This window comes from Rutidosis leptorrhynchoides, chromosome 10 (assembly GCF_046630445.1).
Source record: "Rutidosis leptorrhynchoides isolate AG116_Rl617_1_P2 chromosome 10, CSIRO_AGI_Rlap_v1, whole genome shotgun sequence".
In the NCBI taxonomy this organism is placed as follows: domain Eukaryota; kingdom Viridiplantae; phylum Streptophyta; class Magnoliopsida; order Asterales; family Asteraceae; genus Rutidosis; species Rutidosis leptorrhynchoides.
Window position 1 is genome coordinate 326,617,712 of NC_092342.1, and position 16,607 is coordinate 326,634,318.

Here is a 16,607-nt window from a genome sequence, read left to right on the forward strand (position 1 = left end):
ATTCATGCACTTGATGAACGAGCAGTACCGTCCCAGAAACGAGGTCAATAAGTTCAAGGTAGAGCTTAGAGGATTACGAACGCAAGGTTTCGACATTACTACGTACGAATGAAGATTCACAGAGTTGTGCCTATTGTGTCCAAGAGCGTTCGATGATGAAGAAGAGAAGATCGACGCGTTTGTGAAAGGGTAACCAGAAAGAATTCAAGAAGATGTGAGTTCACACGAGCCCGCCTCCATACAAAAGGCAAGTCGAATGGCTCATAAACTTATAAACCAAATTGAGGGAAGAATTAAAGAGCAAGCGGCCGAAGAAGCCAACATGAAACAAGTCAAGAGAAAGTGGGAAGAAACCAGTGACAAAGGTCACCAATACAACAACAACAACAATCACAACCACGATCGCAACAACTATCCCAACAACCGCAACATCAATCGAAACCGAATACATGCAGTTTTATACATGAGTTATAGTCCCACTTTTAAAATCTATCATTTTTGGGATGAGAATACATGCAGTTTTATATATATTTTACGAAATAGACATAAGTGATCAAAAAAATTACATTCTATGTTGAATTATCGAACCGAATATGCCCTTTTTAGCTTGGTAGCCTAAGAATTGGTGTTTATTATAACTGACACCAATTGACGAGAATCCTAAAGATAGATCTATTTGGCCCAACAAGCCTCATCTGAGTTACGGATGCTTTAGTACTTCAATTTATCATGTCCGATGAGAGTCCCGGAATGATGGGGATATTCTATATGCATCCTGTTAAGGTCGGTTACCAGGTGTTCATCATATGAATGATTTTTATGCAGTTTGCATGTTATTGAGAAATGAAAATTGAAAATCTTGTGGTCTAATAATACGATTTGATAAATATATAGGTTAAACCTATAACTCACCAACATTTTGTTGACGTTTTAAGCATGTTTATTATTAGGTGATTATTAAGAGCTTCCGCTGTTGCATGCTAATTTATGGACAAGAGTTGGAGTCAGCATGCTTGTATAATACTGTTTAAAAACTGCATTCGAAGACATATATTGTTGTGTAATATTATTATAAACCATTATGTAATGGTCGTGTGAAAAGGCTATATTTTAGATTATCATTATTTGATAATCGTCGTAATATTTTTAAACCTTTATCGATAAATAAAGGTTCTGGTTTGTTTTAAAATCGAATGCAGTCTTTGAAAAATGTCTCATATAGAGGTCAAAACCTCACAACGAAATCAATTAATATGGAATGTTTATAATCGATATGAACGGGACATTTCAGTATTTGGGTATCTTTCTATTTGTTTGTTTGACTTGTATGCAGTGATTTGCTGATTGTGTTTTTTGGATTAGGTTATTCCCTGCCCTTGTATTGTAAGTTGTTGTGAAGTTTAATATATTCTTGCATTGGGAAAAAAAAAAATATATGCATTTTAGGTAATTACAAGCTCACGGCTCCCACATGGTTGAGCTGACATTTCAATTTCTCCAAAATGGTTGAGATGACACTGCAACTTCTCCAAGATGATTGAGGACACTTCGAATATCTCACCACGTAACTGAACAAAGGAAACTTATTTATGTACAACTAGTTTCAGTAACTATATAGACAAAATTGCTGAAATAGTCCTTGTGGTTTGTACCAAAATGCTAGTTTCGTCCCTGTGCTTTTTTTATGGATTTGGTCCCGGTGGTTTGTAAAAGTTGCTGATTTAGTACCTCTGACCGACGGCCGTCAAAAAATACCGTTAACTCCAGTCATATGCCAGACATGTGAGGGTATTTTCGTCAGTTTCTTTCATTTATTAGCAAAATTGCTGAAATGGTACTTGTAATTTGTACCAAAATTGCTGAATGGTCCCTGTGGTTTGTTCAAAAATGTTGGGTACACACTATCAATTATTCATACTCCGATCGAATACACTTATTCATATTTCACAAAACACAAACTCAATTCCTATCATTATCATTTATCATTCAGAATAAATATTACAAATACAACAACAAATCAACTTCAACAGATTCATATTCATGCTATTTGCTACAGTACTCGATTATGAATTTCATCATCATGCTTAAATCTCAGATTTCTCAAGTGATGTTCATTTATGAATTAGATACATAATCATAATCATTATCAAAACCTGCATCTCGTTGATCACTATAAACAACAAACAGATTCAAAATCCAGTTAATTCATCTCGAGTTTATCATGAACCAAAAACTCATAGATTTTTTATCTTCGGAATTATTTCGGAGTTTTCAGAATAAATTGAGCACCGATCTGGATTTCTCATCATTTACTCAAGGTAATAGAAGCTTTATTTTAGATTGAGATTCATCACAGAGCTTGAAAACTCAAAGTCAAAGTTCGAATCATTCCGGTCAACATTTTGATTGAGTCGAATCAGTAATATTTAGATGAAAAGGATGATTCTCGAGCATTCAGGAGGTGATTATGAGAAGATTTCATGTTGATGATAACACCTGAAACGCATCTGAAGATGATTTTGATTTTGGTGTTCATATGATGAAAAATGACTCGATTCATGGTGATTTCTAAGATTTGATGCTGTTTTAGTTATAGACTCTTCACAAATCTTGTTAGACGCTGCTATTGGAATTAAGTTCCAGTGATTTTCAGTTTTAATTTGATCAATCAATAAACGAGGATGAATCAGAAGCAGGTTGAAGATGAAGAACACTTGATGAAGATGAAGGCTATTATAAGATGAAGGCTATTACAAGATTCGATGAAGATGAAGATGAAGATGAAATTGCTGGGTACTAACCACAGAGACCAATTCAGCAATTTTGTGTAACAACCTCAATTCGTTTAACCAAAAACGGAGTACATTTTTTTTTATTTGTTAGGTCCCAATAGCCTCCAAGTACACGATCATTTCAAAATAGTTTTCCGTATACAATTTATCATAATAACACGTTAACGTTTTATCTCGACTCTTGGTTTACAAATGACATCATACATCCTTACGAGAATGTATTTCACATACAAGGTTTGACTCGACACAACCAAACAATACGACCTCGAAACATTTACTCAACACCACGGTTAAGACACAATAGCCCAACCCGATACCAAGAGCATAATCCCGAGGATCTACCAAATCCCCAATCCACATCCGTATCCGAAAGTTACCCCATCGAGCCCAAGTGCTCCTACGCATCTAGTCTAACAACTTGCTAGGTTCACAATCACAATACATGTAAAAAGGTAAACAACGAGAGGGGTAAGCTAACGCTTAGTGAATGCAATAATTATACATATACATATATAATCTACTTACTTGCAATCACTTACTCAATACCGCATACAAGCTAGCAATTCAACAACCATGCAAACATCATGCATAAACTAATGTCCGCAATTCACAATAAGCTAACAACACCAATAGCATATAGTTCACAATTTAACATGCTAATACGAAATTCACACAACCATGGTTAACCAATCGTACAAGGAAACGGTACTCGCGAAAGATCGTCGGAGTTCATAACATCCATTAGTGTACTTAACACCGCGTAATCACTAATCCCCCGGGTGACGTCTTAACACCGCGACTAACTCACCCCCATGACAATGTGGTGTCTTAAACACCGCGACTATCCCACATGTCAATCAAACTCATGAGTGGTGTCTTAAACACCGACTATCCCACTCCCATGACAATGTGGTGTCTTAAACACCGCGACTATCCCACATGTCAATCAAACCCATGAGTGGTGTCTTAAACACCGCGACTATCCCATTCGTTACGTAGAATGTGGTGTCTTAAACACCTCGACTATCCCACATGTCACGTTACACAAATAAATACATTATATACGTACACGCATAATTATTCCACTCACCTTGGAATGCCCGCACAAGTCATAGACAACATGATCTTCGTCCTCAAATCCGAGCAAGTAACTACCTATATCACACATAGGTACAATATACACATAAATAGCCATTCTCTAAAAGAGAACTCGACACAAACATCCCTTAGCCCAGGGATCACACCTTGCTCGCCAAAACCCGCCCATTTAATCACCTAATGGACACAAACCAATTACCACTTCGGGTGGTAATTCAAACCAACACAACAAAGTACAATTTAATCTAAATCATACTTTACACTAATTAGACCAAACCTAGGTCTTAACATTAAATTGCTACTTAGGTAGTAATCATTTCAAACGCCAAATACACCAAAAACTCCAACAAGTGCAGTATTGACCCATATTGCTTTTGACCACGTTTGACTTATTGTTAAAATATCATTTTAACCCAAACTTACTTCTCGCGAGTAATTACATCCAAAAACATCATCTAACACTTAACAAAAGCGTTTAACATCCATTTAATCCAAATTAGTGTCATCCTCAATTTTGACCCAATTCAATTTACCCATTTTGACCAAGGTCATAAAAACGCCCCATAATCACCAACGGCTAGTGATTATATTTTCAAAACACCAATTACAACTAAATCAAGTATTTACATACTTGACTCACCAAAACTTGACTCAAATCTTAGTTTGACACTAAATCAAAGTCAACACCCATTTTTGACCAACTAACATGTTCTCGTGAACATCTATACACTAACACATTTATAATCTAGTGATTTACACCCAAAACTATGACCAAAATCGTCATCAAACCCTAACCCACCAATAACGGGTCAAAACCCATCTACTAACCACAACAAACCCATTTCACAACCATTAAAGGGTTTCTAACAAGTTCAAGCTCAAACCCTAATTTGAATATCAAAATCAAAGTTAGAACTTACCACCACTACCAAAATGTAGCTAGGAACGAGGTGAACAACTTTAATACACGCGACTAGACCCGATTCACACTTCTCCCTCAAACCAAGCTCTCTCTCTCTCTTAAACTCTCCTTCTCTCTCTAAGCTTGGAGTGTGTAGGTGAAAGGGTGTTAAATGAGGTTAGGATAAGTTTGTATCAGCTTTTAAGTCCACCAAACCGTCCACAAGTGAAAAGACCAAAACACCCCAAAAGATATCCTCAAAAACGGGTTAAAATTGTCAATTCAGCGACTTTGTCGCGTTTCGCGATGACCTGTCGCGTTTCGCGACAACCAGGACGCGACAACACCAACCCAAACGCGATAAAGTGGTCAGGTGGCAGGTTTTTAGGCCATCGCGTTTCAACCACATATGTCGCGTTCCGCGACGATCCAAAACGTGACAAACACCCTTAAAACGCGACATATTACCAGTTCTTAGAGTTCAGGGACTGAAGTTGACAGATTCTGATTCTGATGTAAATTCTGAAAATGCATAAGTGTTAGGTTCACTTTTAGTGGCGCTTTCTGATGCACACATTTACTGACACTTTCAGGAACATTTTCTGGTGCACAAAAATTCAGGATCTTACATTTTGGTACAAACCATAGGGACCATTTCAGCAATTTTGCTAATAAATGAAAGAAACTGACGAAAATACCCTCACATGTCTGGCACATGACTGGAGTTAACTGCCTTTTTTACGGCCGTCAGTCACAGGGACTAAATCAACAACTTTTACAAACCACCGGGACCACATCCATCAAAAAAAAGCACAGGGACGAAACTAGCATTTTGGTACAAACCACAGGGACTATTTCAGCAATTTTTTCAACTATATATGTAAAACCAGTTTCAACCTCTAATCACGTGTTACCAACTTATTTATCGCAACCACTTAAAAACACATTATCTCTATGTTTGCCTAGCACGTTATCTGCTCTCGGGGCACTATTTGGGCACTATTTTATGGAATCGGTCTGTATTACCTTTTTCCTCAAACGAAAGTTGATGTACTGAGTTATCTTTCTTATACTCCGTTACTAAAGCATCCAGATTCGTTTGGGTACTTTATCGGTGTCAATGGAATAGTAATTAAAAAAAGATCCATCAACATTACTGCAAATACCATAACCAAGCTAAGTACAATTTACCCTTACACCACGTTAAGAACCGACATTTATAATCAAGTTGTAAGAAGGTTTTTAATGGTTACGAAGCAAATTCCTACTACAACGCCAATCGCACCATTTGGCCTTTGTTTTACAGGGCCTATAGTAATGATACAAAAGTAACAATTATCGATTTTGGTCTACCGAATGGAATTAAGTGGACTATAACCACGGCTAATTCAATGAAGCAAATGATGAACGATGTCGCGTGCCTTGCGTTTGTTGATGGTGGTGCAACTATTGAGCCTGCAATTGTGATCGGGGCGTTTCAGTTTGAGGACAACTTTGTAATGTTTAATAATGTTTAATTTGGAGAATTCGACTTTCGGGTTTAGTTCCTCGTTGCTACCTAAGAAGACTTCGTGCTCAAATTTCAGTTTTTCTTTTATGTAATCTAGTAATGCTTTCAAATAAATTAACTGGGAAAGGGATAATATATCCATAAGCAGTTTGTGTTCCTAAGTAGTGATGAACTTCTTCATTAATGTTTAATTTTCTGAGTTCAATGAAAATGCTCAAATAATACGTACGTTTTACATATTCTTGGATAATTGCCGCTTACCTTCTTTCCAGGGTTATAATAACGTTGCAATTAATATATGCAAATTATACATGATTAATGATCTATTATTCAATTTACAATTATCAGGTCCTAAACCACATATCACATACGTAATTACTATACATAAAAACTGTAAAAATATTTCACAAGATCCAATTATTAAAATATCTCGCAAAAAATTTGTAAATACGAGTCCTACAGTCGACTTTGAACCCTGACACCGAGGCGACGGCGAATGAGAGTGGGACGACGATCGGATCTTGCCGTCCCCGGTGTCGACGTTGAAAAATTCCACGACTCCATGTACTCTAAGGCTATTTTCAGAAATAAAAAATTAGAAAAAAGTTGGAAATTAAGAAAGAGCCATAAGCCCATAACCACGTGATGTTAAAAGGAAAAAAAAAAAGAAAAAAAGCAAGTAAACGTGAAATGGCAAAGTGTCCAGCTTTAAATAAAAAAAAAATTAATCACTTTTAGGGCTCGTTTGTTTGTTTTAAGTCCTGAATCTGGATATATGAATATGGATATATGATGTCTGTGAGAAATAAGTAATAAATAAATAATTAGTGTTTGTTTTATGTGCTGAAAAATTGTCTGAATAATTAAAATTATTAAATTAACCCTACCGCAGTTATTAAAAATTAAGAATTTAAATGGAATTTCACGCTTAATTCACTTTATTTATTAAGACGCGTATTATTTAATAAGTTAAAAACAAACACCCTACTTTTTAAATTAAGTTTCATACCATTAAGTCAATTAAGTCAAAAACATACATGATCTTAGTATGAAAAACAAGAATAAAAGACTTGCACTTCACTACGGTATCGTTGTTTAACGGTCGATTAATTGAACATTTAAAATAACGATTAACGGTCGGTTAGTTGAACATTTAAAAAATAAAGGATGAAATAAGAAGATGGAAAAATGAAGTAAAAAAAAGTTGTAAAAATAATGAAAAAAGTAGTTTTTAAAAAAAAAAAAAAAAAGTTGATTTACCAAATTAACCCCAAACTTTGGGTTATTTACAACCTTGCCACCACTACACTTAGTATTAGTCAAGGTTGCAAAACCCGGATTAAATCGGCGATTTCTCGCCGGCTTCTCATTTTCAGGAGCTCAGCGAGAACTCGATGGTCAAATCGGCTAATTACTCGGTCGACTGCCGGTCAACGGCGGTCAAAAACTCAGATCTGGACGGAACGACAGAAAAACGAAAAAGAAGAGAGAGAAAGAGAGAGTTTACTCCGGTGAGAATAGAGATAGTGAAACCGGAGGAGGTGACCACGGCGGTGATCGGCAGCTAGCGGAAGAGAAGTGTAAGTTTCAGGCGAAGATTAAGAATGGAAAGAAAGTGTGCGTTGAAGAAATTGAAAAAAAGTATATCTGAAATTGAAAATTCACTTGAATTTGCTTAATAGATATAGAACTAGTGAAATGACCCGTGAAATCACGGGTTTGTTTAAACGAAACAATTTAATGATATGTTTTAGGTATTGAGTGAACGTAAATGCTAAAGTTATTTAGTTTAATGACTCGTGGAACCACAGAGTCCGACTAAGAAACTCGTCAGCTGAACATTTCATCAGACACCTAAAATGCATATTAAACAATCCACATCCAATCATAAGAGATAATTTAAACGAAACAGTTTAATGATATGTTTTAGGTATTGAGTGAACGTAAATGCTAAAGTTATTTAGTTTAATGACTCGTGGAACCACAGAGTCCGACTAAGAAACTCGCCAGCTGAACATTTCATCAGACACCTAAAATGCATATTAAACAATCCATATCCAATCATAAGAGATAATATTGTTTGTCATTTTATTTTAAAAGTGTAAAGTAAAATATAAATTTAGAATTGGTTTCTGTCTGTCTAGCTTTTATACCTTCTCGTACTCAATTCAAAATAATTAATTAAAATAATTAATTAAAATAATTTAAAATTATTTAATTTTAATAATTAAAATAATTATTAATAAGATTTAATAATAATAATTAATTAATAAGATTTAATTTTAATTTAAAATTATTTAGATTAATGACATCACCCACCGTGTTTAAATTTTTTTCTTTTTCTTTTTGATTTTTTCTTAACAAAGGAATTAGTCTAATAATGACATCATCATTATAACATTTTAATATTAACTATAGATAGATAGATAGATAGATAGATAGATAGATAGATAGATAGATAGAAGAGCATTGAGTTCTAGATGTACAATAGTTAAATATTTAAGTACTCTGTATGATTTAATTTATAAAACTAAACTAACGATTAATTAAAATTGAATTAGAAGAAAAGATAGTGGTGAACTTTGGAAATAAATCTGTAAACTTCAATGACCAAAATAGTGACTCCATATTAGTTTAAATGTAGATATGCATGGAAGTTGGCAGCTCATAGTTCGTAGACTTCGGCCTTAAATTTCGTCAAGGATTTATGATATTTTACTTATTGATTAATGTATTTTTTATAAAAAAAAATTAATTTGTTTATGACATCAGCGAGTGATTGAGAAATTTTCTTTTTCTTTTTGATTTTCTTTTATAAAGGGAAATAGCCTTTTTATGACATCATCATTTTAGCAATATAATAGAAACTATAGATTATTAATTTAAAATTATTTAGATTAATGACATCACCCACCGTGTTTAAATTTTTTTCTTTTTCTTTTTGATTTTTTCTTAACAAAGAAATTTGTCTAATAATAACATCATCATTATAGCATTTTAATATTAACTATAGATAGATAGATAGATAGATAGATAGATAGAAGAGCATTGAGTTCTAGATGTACAATAGTTAAATATTTAAGTACTCCGTATGATTTAATTTATAAAACTAAACTAACGATTAATTAAAATTGAATTAGAAGAAAAGATAGTGGTGAACTTTGGAAATAAATCTGTAAACTTCAATGACCAAAATAGTGACTCCATATTAGTTTAAATGTAGATATGCATGGAAGTTGGCAGCTCATAGTTCGTAGACTTCGGCCTTAAATTTCGTCAAGGATTTATGATATTTTACTTATTGATTAATGTATTTTTTATAAAAAAAATTAATTTGTTTATGACATCAGCAAGAGTGATTGAGAAATTTTCTTTTTCTTTTTGATTTTCTTTTATAAAGAGAAATAGCCTTTTTATGACATCATCATTTTAGCAATATAATAGAAACTATAGATATAGATATACAAGTTTGGTCAGGATGTTACTTTTACTCCGTATATCTAATATCTATTTATCTATGCTTTTACAGCTACAAGCTTACAACTCCTAGTACTTTTTATATTGATTTCTTTAACTTTGATCAAATGACAATTATAGTCCTCAAAGTTTAATCAAACTAAAATAACATAAATAAGCTTCATAGTTATATATATATATATATATATATATATATATATATATATATATATATATATATATATATATATATATAGTGGTAGGATCAAGAGGAAAGTAACCAATTGGGGGGAAGCGGGGGGAAGCAAAAACTTTTTTTTTTAAAAAAAACTTTGTTCACGAACATTATAGATGAGATGAAAATATGAACATTTAGTAGAGACACTTTGTGATAAATATTTTTATTTTGGCGGGAAAACGCTCGAAGAAGTAATATATAACAATTATCGTATTTTTCGAGCGTATATTGAGGTTTTAGCTATTGGGGTTTAGATATTAGGGTTTATAGGGTTTAGAAATTTAGGATTTAGGGTTTAGATTTAGGGTTTAGATTTATGATTTAGATCCCAAAACACCAAACCCTAAATCCTAAACTCTAAATCGGGCTAAATTTTACTTCACAAAACATGAAGAAGAAAAAAAACGTTCATATTCTTCACGAACAATATTATCTTGAATGTTATTTTTGTCGATCGTTTTCCCGCCTAAATAATAACATTCATCACGAAGTGTCTCTTCTAAATGTTCATATTTTCGTGTGATCTTGATGCCGGAAAAAAAATTCAAAAAAACGAAAAAAAAAAAAAATGTTGCTTCCCCCCGATTGGTTACTTCCATATATATATATATATATATATATATATATATATATATATATATATATATATATATATATATATATATATATATATATATATATTCAAAAATATATATTTATATTAAAAGTCAACGAAAGTCAACCACCGAGTTCTCCGGGAATTCCTAAAAATTGCCCCGCCGAGAACTCCCAGAGTTCCGATTTCTTCAACCATGGTATTAGTGATGATTACTACCTTACAGTTTGCTAGTAAATATTGCAGTTCATGACATTTTATTTTTTAATTTCATATAATATAATGCTTAAAAATACATTCGTTGACATAGAACTAGAAATTTACTGTCTACAAATCATCATCAACCTATAATTTAGTGCTTTTCACATATTACTAACCTTCATGCTTCAAATTGTCATTCATCAGTCATCACTATTGCTTCACTATACCTTCTTGACCGTTGACTTTCTCCATCCTCCCAAATATCTCTGAACACATAAACAAACAAATTATACACTGTATATATTAACAAAATTCAACTTGCAAAATTTTAATGAATTTATTAAAAAGATTGATTACTACTTAATCATCTGACTTTAATGATAATAAAAGTTTTAATTCGGACAAGACTTTGAAATACGTCAAAAAAAAGTAAGACAACTAGATAAACCTGCTTAATCATCTATATAAACCTGCTTGATTCTCAACTCAAGAACTTAATTACAATTAATCCAACAATACATACATTCGAAAATGATTTCATTCATAAAGCTAACCCTTTTCATTTTAGCCTTCATCTCTCAGCATCTCATAACAACTGCAAAATATAAATATCCATTCACTTCCGCAGTTGCCCAAGTTTACAAACATACCGATGCTGTTAAACCTCTATATAGCGTCGATGTCATGACAGCATACGTAAACACGGAATATAAGCATGCAAAACTCCTTATAGACATTAATGCTCCTTTCACATGGCACGATTGCATCGTCAAATCGCCTCGAGACCAATGTCCATCGAACAAACTTTGTGCATATCCCGTTGGATGTGATGAATATCCATGTGATGATGTCAGAACCACGTACTCATACAAGAACCCTTCTTGCTCACAAGCAACGCCAAATCCGATATTACCTGGTTGGGGTCAATGTACTTGTCCGGTCAATGTGGTCAACCCCGTTACTGGATCATGTGATCAAGCCGTACTTGAATTCGACTCGTTCACATTTAACACAAGTAACGGGAGAAATACTATTTATGGAGACTATGGCTTTAACCCTAACGGAAGAAATACTGTTAATGGACAATATGGTGTTAACCCTAGCGCTGCGTGTGCTCCTTCTTCTTCATTTCAATCGTTCCCGAAAGATGTTAGTGGTGTAATGGCGTTTTCAATCTCTAAACACGCGTTACCAACTTATTTATCGACCCCACTTAAAAACATATTATCTCTATGTTTGCCTAGCATGTTATCTAGTCCCGGGGTTCTATTTTATGGAATTGGTCCGTATTACTTTTTTCCTCAATCGAATGTTGATGTAAGGAGATATCTTTCTTATACTCCGTTACAAAAGCATCCAGATTCATTTGGGTACTTTATCGGTGTCAATAGCATTGTGATTAAAAAGAGATCAATCAACATTACTGCGAATACAATTACCAAGATAAGTACAATTGACCCTTATACCACGTTAAGAACCGACATTTATAATCAAGTTGTAAGAAGGTTTGCAAAGGTTACAAAGCGAATCCCTACTGCAACGCCAATCGCACCATTTGGTCTTTGTTACAAGGCCTCTAGTAATGATACGAAAGTCAATATAAAAGTACCTAATATTGATTTTGGTCTACAAGATGGAGTGACGTGGACAATAACCACGGCTAACTCCATGAAGCAAATGACAAAAGATGTTGCGTGCCTTGCGTTTGTTGATGGTGGTGCAACGAGTGAGCCTGCAATCGTGATCGGGGCGTTTCAGTTTGAGGACAACTTTGTGATGTTTAATTTAGAGAATTCGACTTTTGGGTTTAGTTCGTCGTTGCTATCTAAGAAGACTTCATGTTCAAATTTCAACTTTACCAATATCTAATCTAGCAACTAGCTAACAATGCAGTTTTTGAATAAATTAACGGTTGGAAAGAGACTTCATAGTTCCATAAGCAGTTTGTGTTCCAAGTAGCGATGAACTTGTTCAATGTTTTATTGTCCGACTTAAATAAAATGGTTGTACTCCCTAAGTCTCATAATAAGTGTCATGTTTGACTTTTTATAATCTTACTTCTATAATTTTGACTTCTAATATTTTTGTTTGTGTTATATAATATTTGATAAAACTTATATCAATGAAAACACATTTTAAAACCGAATTCATTCATATAAGTTTCATCAAATACTACATAACACAAATAAAAATATTTGAAGTCAAAATTTTAAAAATAAGACCTTGAAAAGTTAAAAAGGACATAATTACGGAGGGAGTATTAGTATACGCACCTTTAACAAAAAATTGGATAATTTCGTTTTAACATCCAGACTATTTCGGATACTCTATTGGTGTCAACGCCACTACCAAACAATGGAGCGTTACACAACTCTTACAACTGATATTTATAATCGTGTGGTTAAGACATTTTTAGTCGCTAAAATCTGAACCCTTCATTTGGCCTTCGTTTCAAAAGCTTAAATAGCCCTCTAGTTGGTTTAAGGTTTCCTTATATTGATTTCAGACTATATGATGGGAAAAATTGGACTGTGTCTGGCTAACTCCGTGAAGCATTTAAAAAGATCGTGTTCAGTGTTCAACTAAAGTCGATGCGTATGGTTTATAATTAAGTTGGAATTCATAGATGCAAATTATTATACTCCATACGATTTAATTTGTTTATTCAATTTACAAGTATCAGATCCTAAACCATATATCACATACGGAATCAGTACACATTAAAAATAAAATATACTGTATAAATTATCTCACAAAATTCAAATATTAGAATATCTCGCGAATGCGAAATTCAATGTTTGCCTAATTGTACATACGCAATTATCCACAATTTAACAATAACAACAAATAAAATTAAAAATAAGTAAAAGACAAAGGAAGGACCTTAGATTTGAGACAAAATGCATGCTTGCAAGAAGGTAGAATCAATCAAGCAGTTTCGGAAATCCGAAAAGTTCCAATTGATTGAAGAAAGTTCGAAAATTGAAGGTTGGATGAGGAGATGTGTTCTATAATCCTTATCCAACGGATGGATTAGGGCCAATTATGTTAATGGGCTGGACTTCTCTTTAAAGGGCTAACTAATTTTATGAAACCTATGTTTGAATTAATAATATATTGTTTGATGATTGATTTTACAGGAGTTAACATTACATTATTTAATAACTCAAGGGAATATAAATATGAGCTACGTGAGATACGTATACGAGCTACACGTGATTCCAGTTCCAATATTGTATTGAATCATTTGACCAGATGATATATTTCGAGTCAATTCTGCATATGATAGCGTATGCAAGGGGCTCTGACCACTTTAGGTAATAAGCAAGTTAGCCGGTGTAGTTATTAATGTGGCCAAGTTGCATATATGTAAGAAAGGACCAACGTTTTGCAAGCTTCTAGTTAGCTTGGCAGTACACCAAGTTCCATATATATATATATATATATATGCGACTAATTTTTTAAAATATGCAACTTCAGCTTACTCTAGCTACAGTAACCAAATTTTCAAGAAAATATCTAGATAAGATACATTTAAATTTATAAATAATTGAATTAAAAATCTAACTTTCCTTCTAAGTGTGGAATCTTTTGTTTTTAATTCTATCAGTTTAACAGATAATCAGACGATTCTTTCTTAGATTATACGTACTCTGCTGTCTTTACAACGTTGACTTTTATTTCTCAAATGTCAAAACTATAAATACTGTTAATGCCTTTTCACAAACTATACTACACACAAACTTTCAAAAATGCAACTCTTTTTACAACTACTCGTTATCATTGTAACCTTAATCATTTCTCATGAACATGAAGCCAAAGCCGCTTTCGTACCACCTTACTCCTCCGTTGTTATGCCCGTTACCAAACATACAGATGCCACTAAGCCTCTTTACAGCGTTCAAATCATGACAAAATACGTAAACTTACAATACTTACACGCAAACTTCCTTATAGACCTCGACGCACCATTCATATGGCACAACTGCATTCTACAATGGAACAGTTTCCCAGGTAGTTGTCCTAACGACACGCTTTGTACTTACCCCGTGTCGTGCGAAGAATACCAATGCACTGATGTTCGAACCACTTACTCGTATCCAAACACCCCTTCTTGCCCACCCGTTAACAACGACTCAACCATACCCGGTTGGGGTTACTGTACTTGTCCAGTCGACGTGGTTAACCCCGTTACTGGTTCGTGTAACCAAGCGTTACTCAACTACGATGAATTCACGGTTAATACAAGTAACGGTAGAAACGTTTTCGATGGTTTATACGGTTTTTACCCTAACGCTGCTTGTGTCGATTCTTCGTCATTTTCATCGTTCCCCGCGAATGTTTCGGGTGTCATGGCGCTTTCGTCTTCACCTTACGCGTTGCCAGCTTATTTATTCGAACCGCTTAAACGAATCGTAGCGTTATGTCTACCTAGTAATGTGTCTGCTCCTGGTGCACTTTTATACGGAAACAGTTCTTATAATCTTCTTCCACAGTCAAACGTTGACGTAAGAAGTTATCTTTCGTTTACTCCGTTACTGAAACATAACGATTCGTTTGGATATTTTATCAATGTGAATTCGATTGTTATAAAAGCGAGATTTATTGATGTACCAACGAATACAACTGCGAGAATAAGTACAACTGAGCCTTACACTACTCTAAGAACCGATATTTATAACGGTGTGGTTCGGAGGTTTGCAAAGGTTACGCAAAGGATCCCTCTTGCAAAACCGGTTGCACCGTTTGGTCATTGTTATAACACGTCTAACCTGGTTAGTGTGAAAGTTCCGGATATTGATTTTGGTGTACAAGGTGGGAAGAACTGGATTATATCGACGGCTAACTCGATTAAGCAAATAACGAAAGATGTAGCGTGTTTAGCGTTTGTTGATGGTGGTGCTACAAGTGAACCTGCAATTGTGATCGGAACGTTTCAGTTTGAGGATAACTTTCTGTTGTTTGATTTAGAGAACTCGATTTTTGGGTATAGTTCTTCATTGTTGCGTAAGCAGACTTCGTGCTCAAACTTTAACTTTACGCTTACTCCTAGCCCTTGAAGCTGTTTCGAAAAGGCGAGTTGAATTTGGAATGTATTTGTTGTTCAATATGTTTACAATAAATGATCATCTTGTTAATGAATGTGGGTAAGCACAATGTATGAATTTTAATTGCAATAGTTAAACAAAATAATAACTTGTTAGCTTGTTAATATCATTATGTACCAAAGAAGTAATTGAGTCTGAAGTATGAATATTGATTCTGTAATCTTGAAAACAGAATTGTAACTTCTTTTAAAACTGTTTCATGGCTCACGGGCCGGCGAGTTTATCTAATAATTGACATGTTTGAAATGGTCAAAGTCATTGATTAAGTATCTTTGTAGTTTTTTTTTTTTTGGATGTTAGGGAAGTTGGTTTATAGATAGTTTTTGTTTAGATAGTTGCGTTTTAGGTGTGAGCTTTTCCGTTTTCCTCTTATCCTTTTGTATTCTCCGTTGAGGGCGTTTTTCTTTGAAAAACGACCTCGTTTCTATATGAGTTTTTGTTTTTTCGCAAAAAATAAATAAATAAATAAATAAAATTGAGGTGTTAAGTTTGTAACTTGTAACCAAGTTCTCCATCAAGTTTACTGTAAATTTGTACGAGTATGTATATATATTATAAAAGTTTTATGTTGGTTTCTTAAACATAAAGTCAACTGTATTTTGCATAATTAACTTTATTAATTTTAAATAGCACCAAACAAATCTAAGTCATCTCCATAACTAGCTGATCTTTAAATGGGTCATCAAAGATGGGTTTCACTTCGAGTAC

At 33.8% G+C, this 16,607-nt stretch overlaps 2 protein-coding genes and 1 pseudogene across 2 annotated transcripts; all 3 read left to right on the plus strand.

The window, feature by feature from the left end:
• The first annotated feature begins 5,506 nt into the window (after positions 1-5,506).
• On the plus strand, positions 5,507-6,393 carry LOC139871322 (probable aspartic proteinase GIP2; annotated as a pseudogene).
• A 4,929-nt stretch (positions 6,394-11,322) lies between these two features.
• Positions 11,323-12,660, plus strand: LOC139872650 (chitinase CLP-like). The gene has a single exon (XM_071860568.1). It carries the CDS (start codon positions 11,323-11,325, stop codon positions 12,658-12,660), a length of 1,338 nt encoding a protein of 445 aa, XP_071716669.1.
• A 1,883-nt stretch (positions 12,661-14,543) lies between these two features.
• LOC139871323 (gamma conglutin 1-like) lies at positions 14,544-15,851 on the plus strand. The gene has a single exon (XM_071859045.1). It carries the CDS (start codon positions 14,544-14,546, stop codon positions 15,849-15,851), a length of 1,308 nt encoding a protein of 435 aa, XP_071715146.1.
• The last annotated feature ends 756 nt before the right edge of the window (positions 15,852-16,607 follow it).

Excerpts from the sequence above, each read along its gene's own strand:
- LOC139871323 (XM_071859045.1), top strand. The coding sequence starts at position 14,544 with ATGCAACTCTTTTTACAACTACTCGTTATCATTGTAACCTTAATCATT.
- LOC139872650 (XM_071860568.1), top strand. The coding sequence starts at position 11,323 with ATGATTTCATTCATAAAGCTAACCCTTTTCATTTTAGCCTTCATCTCT.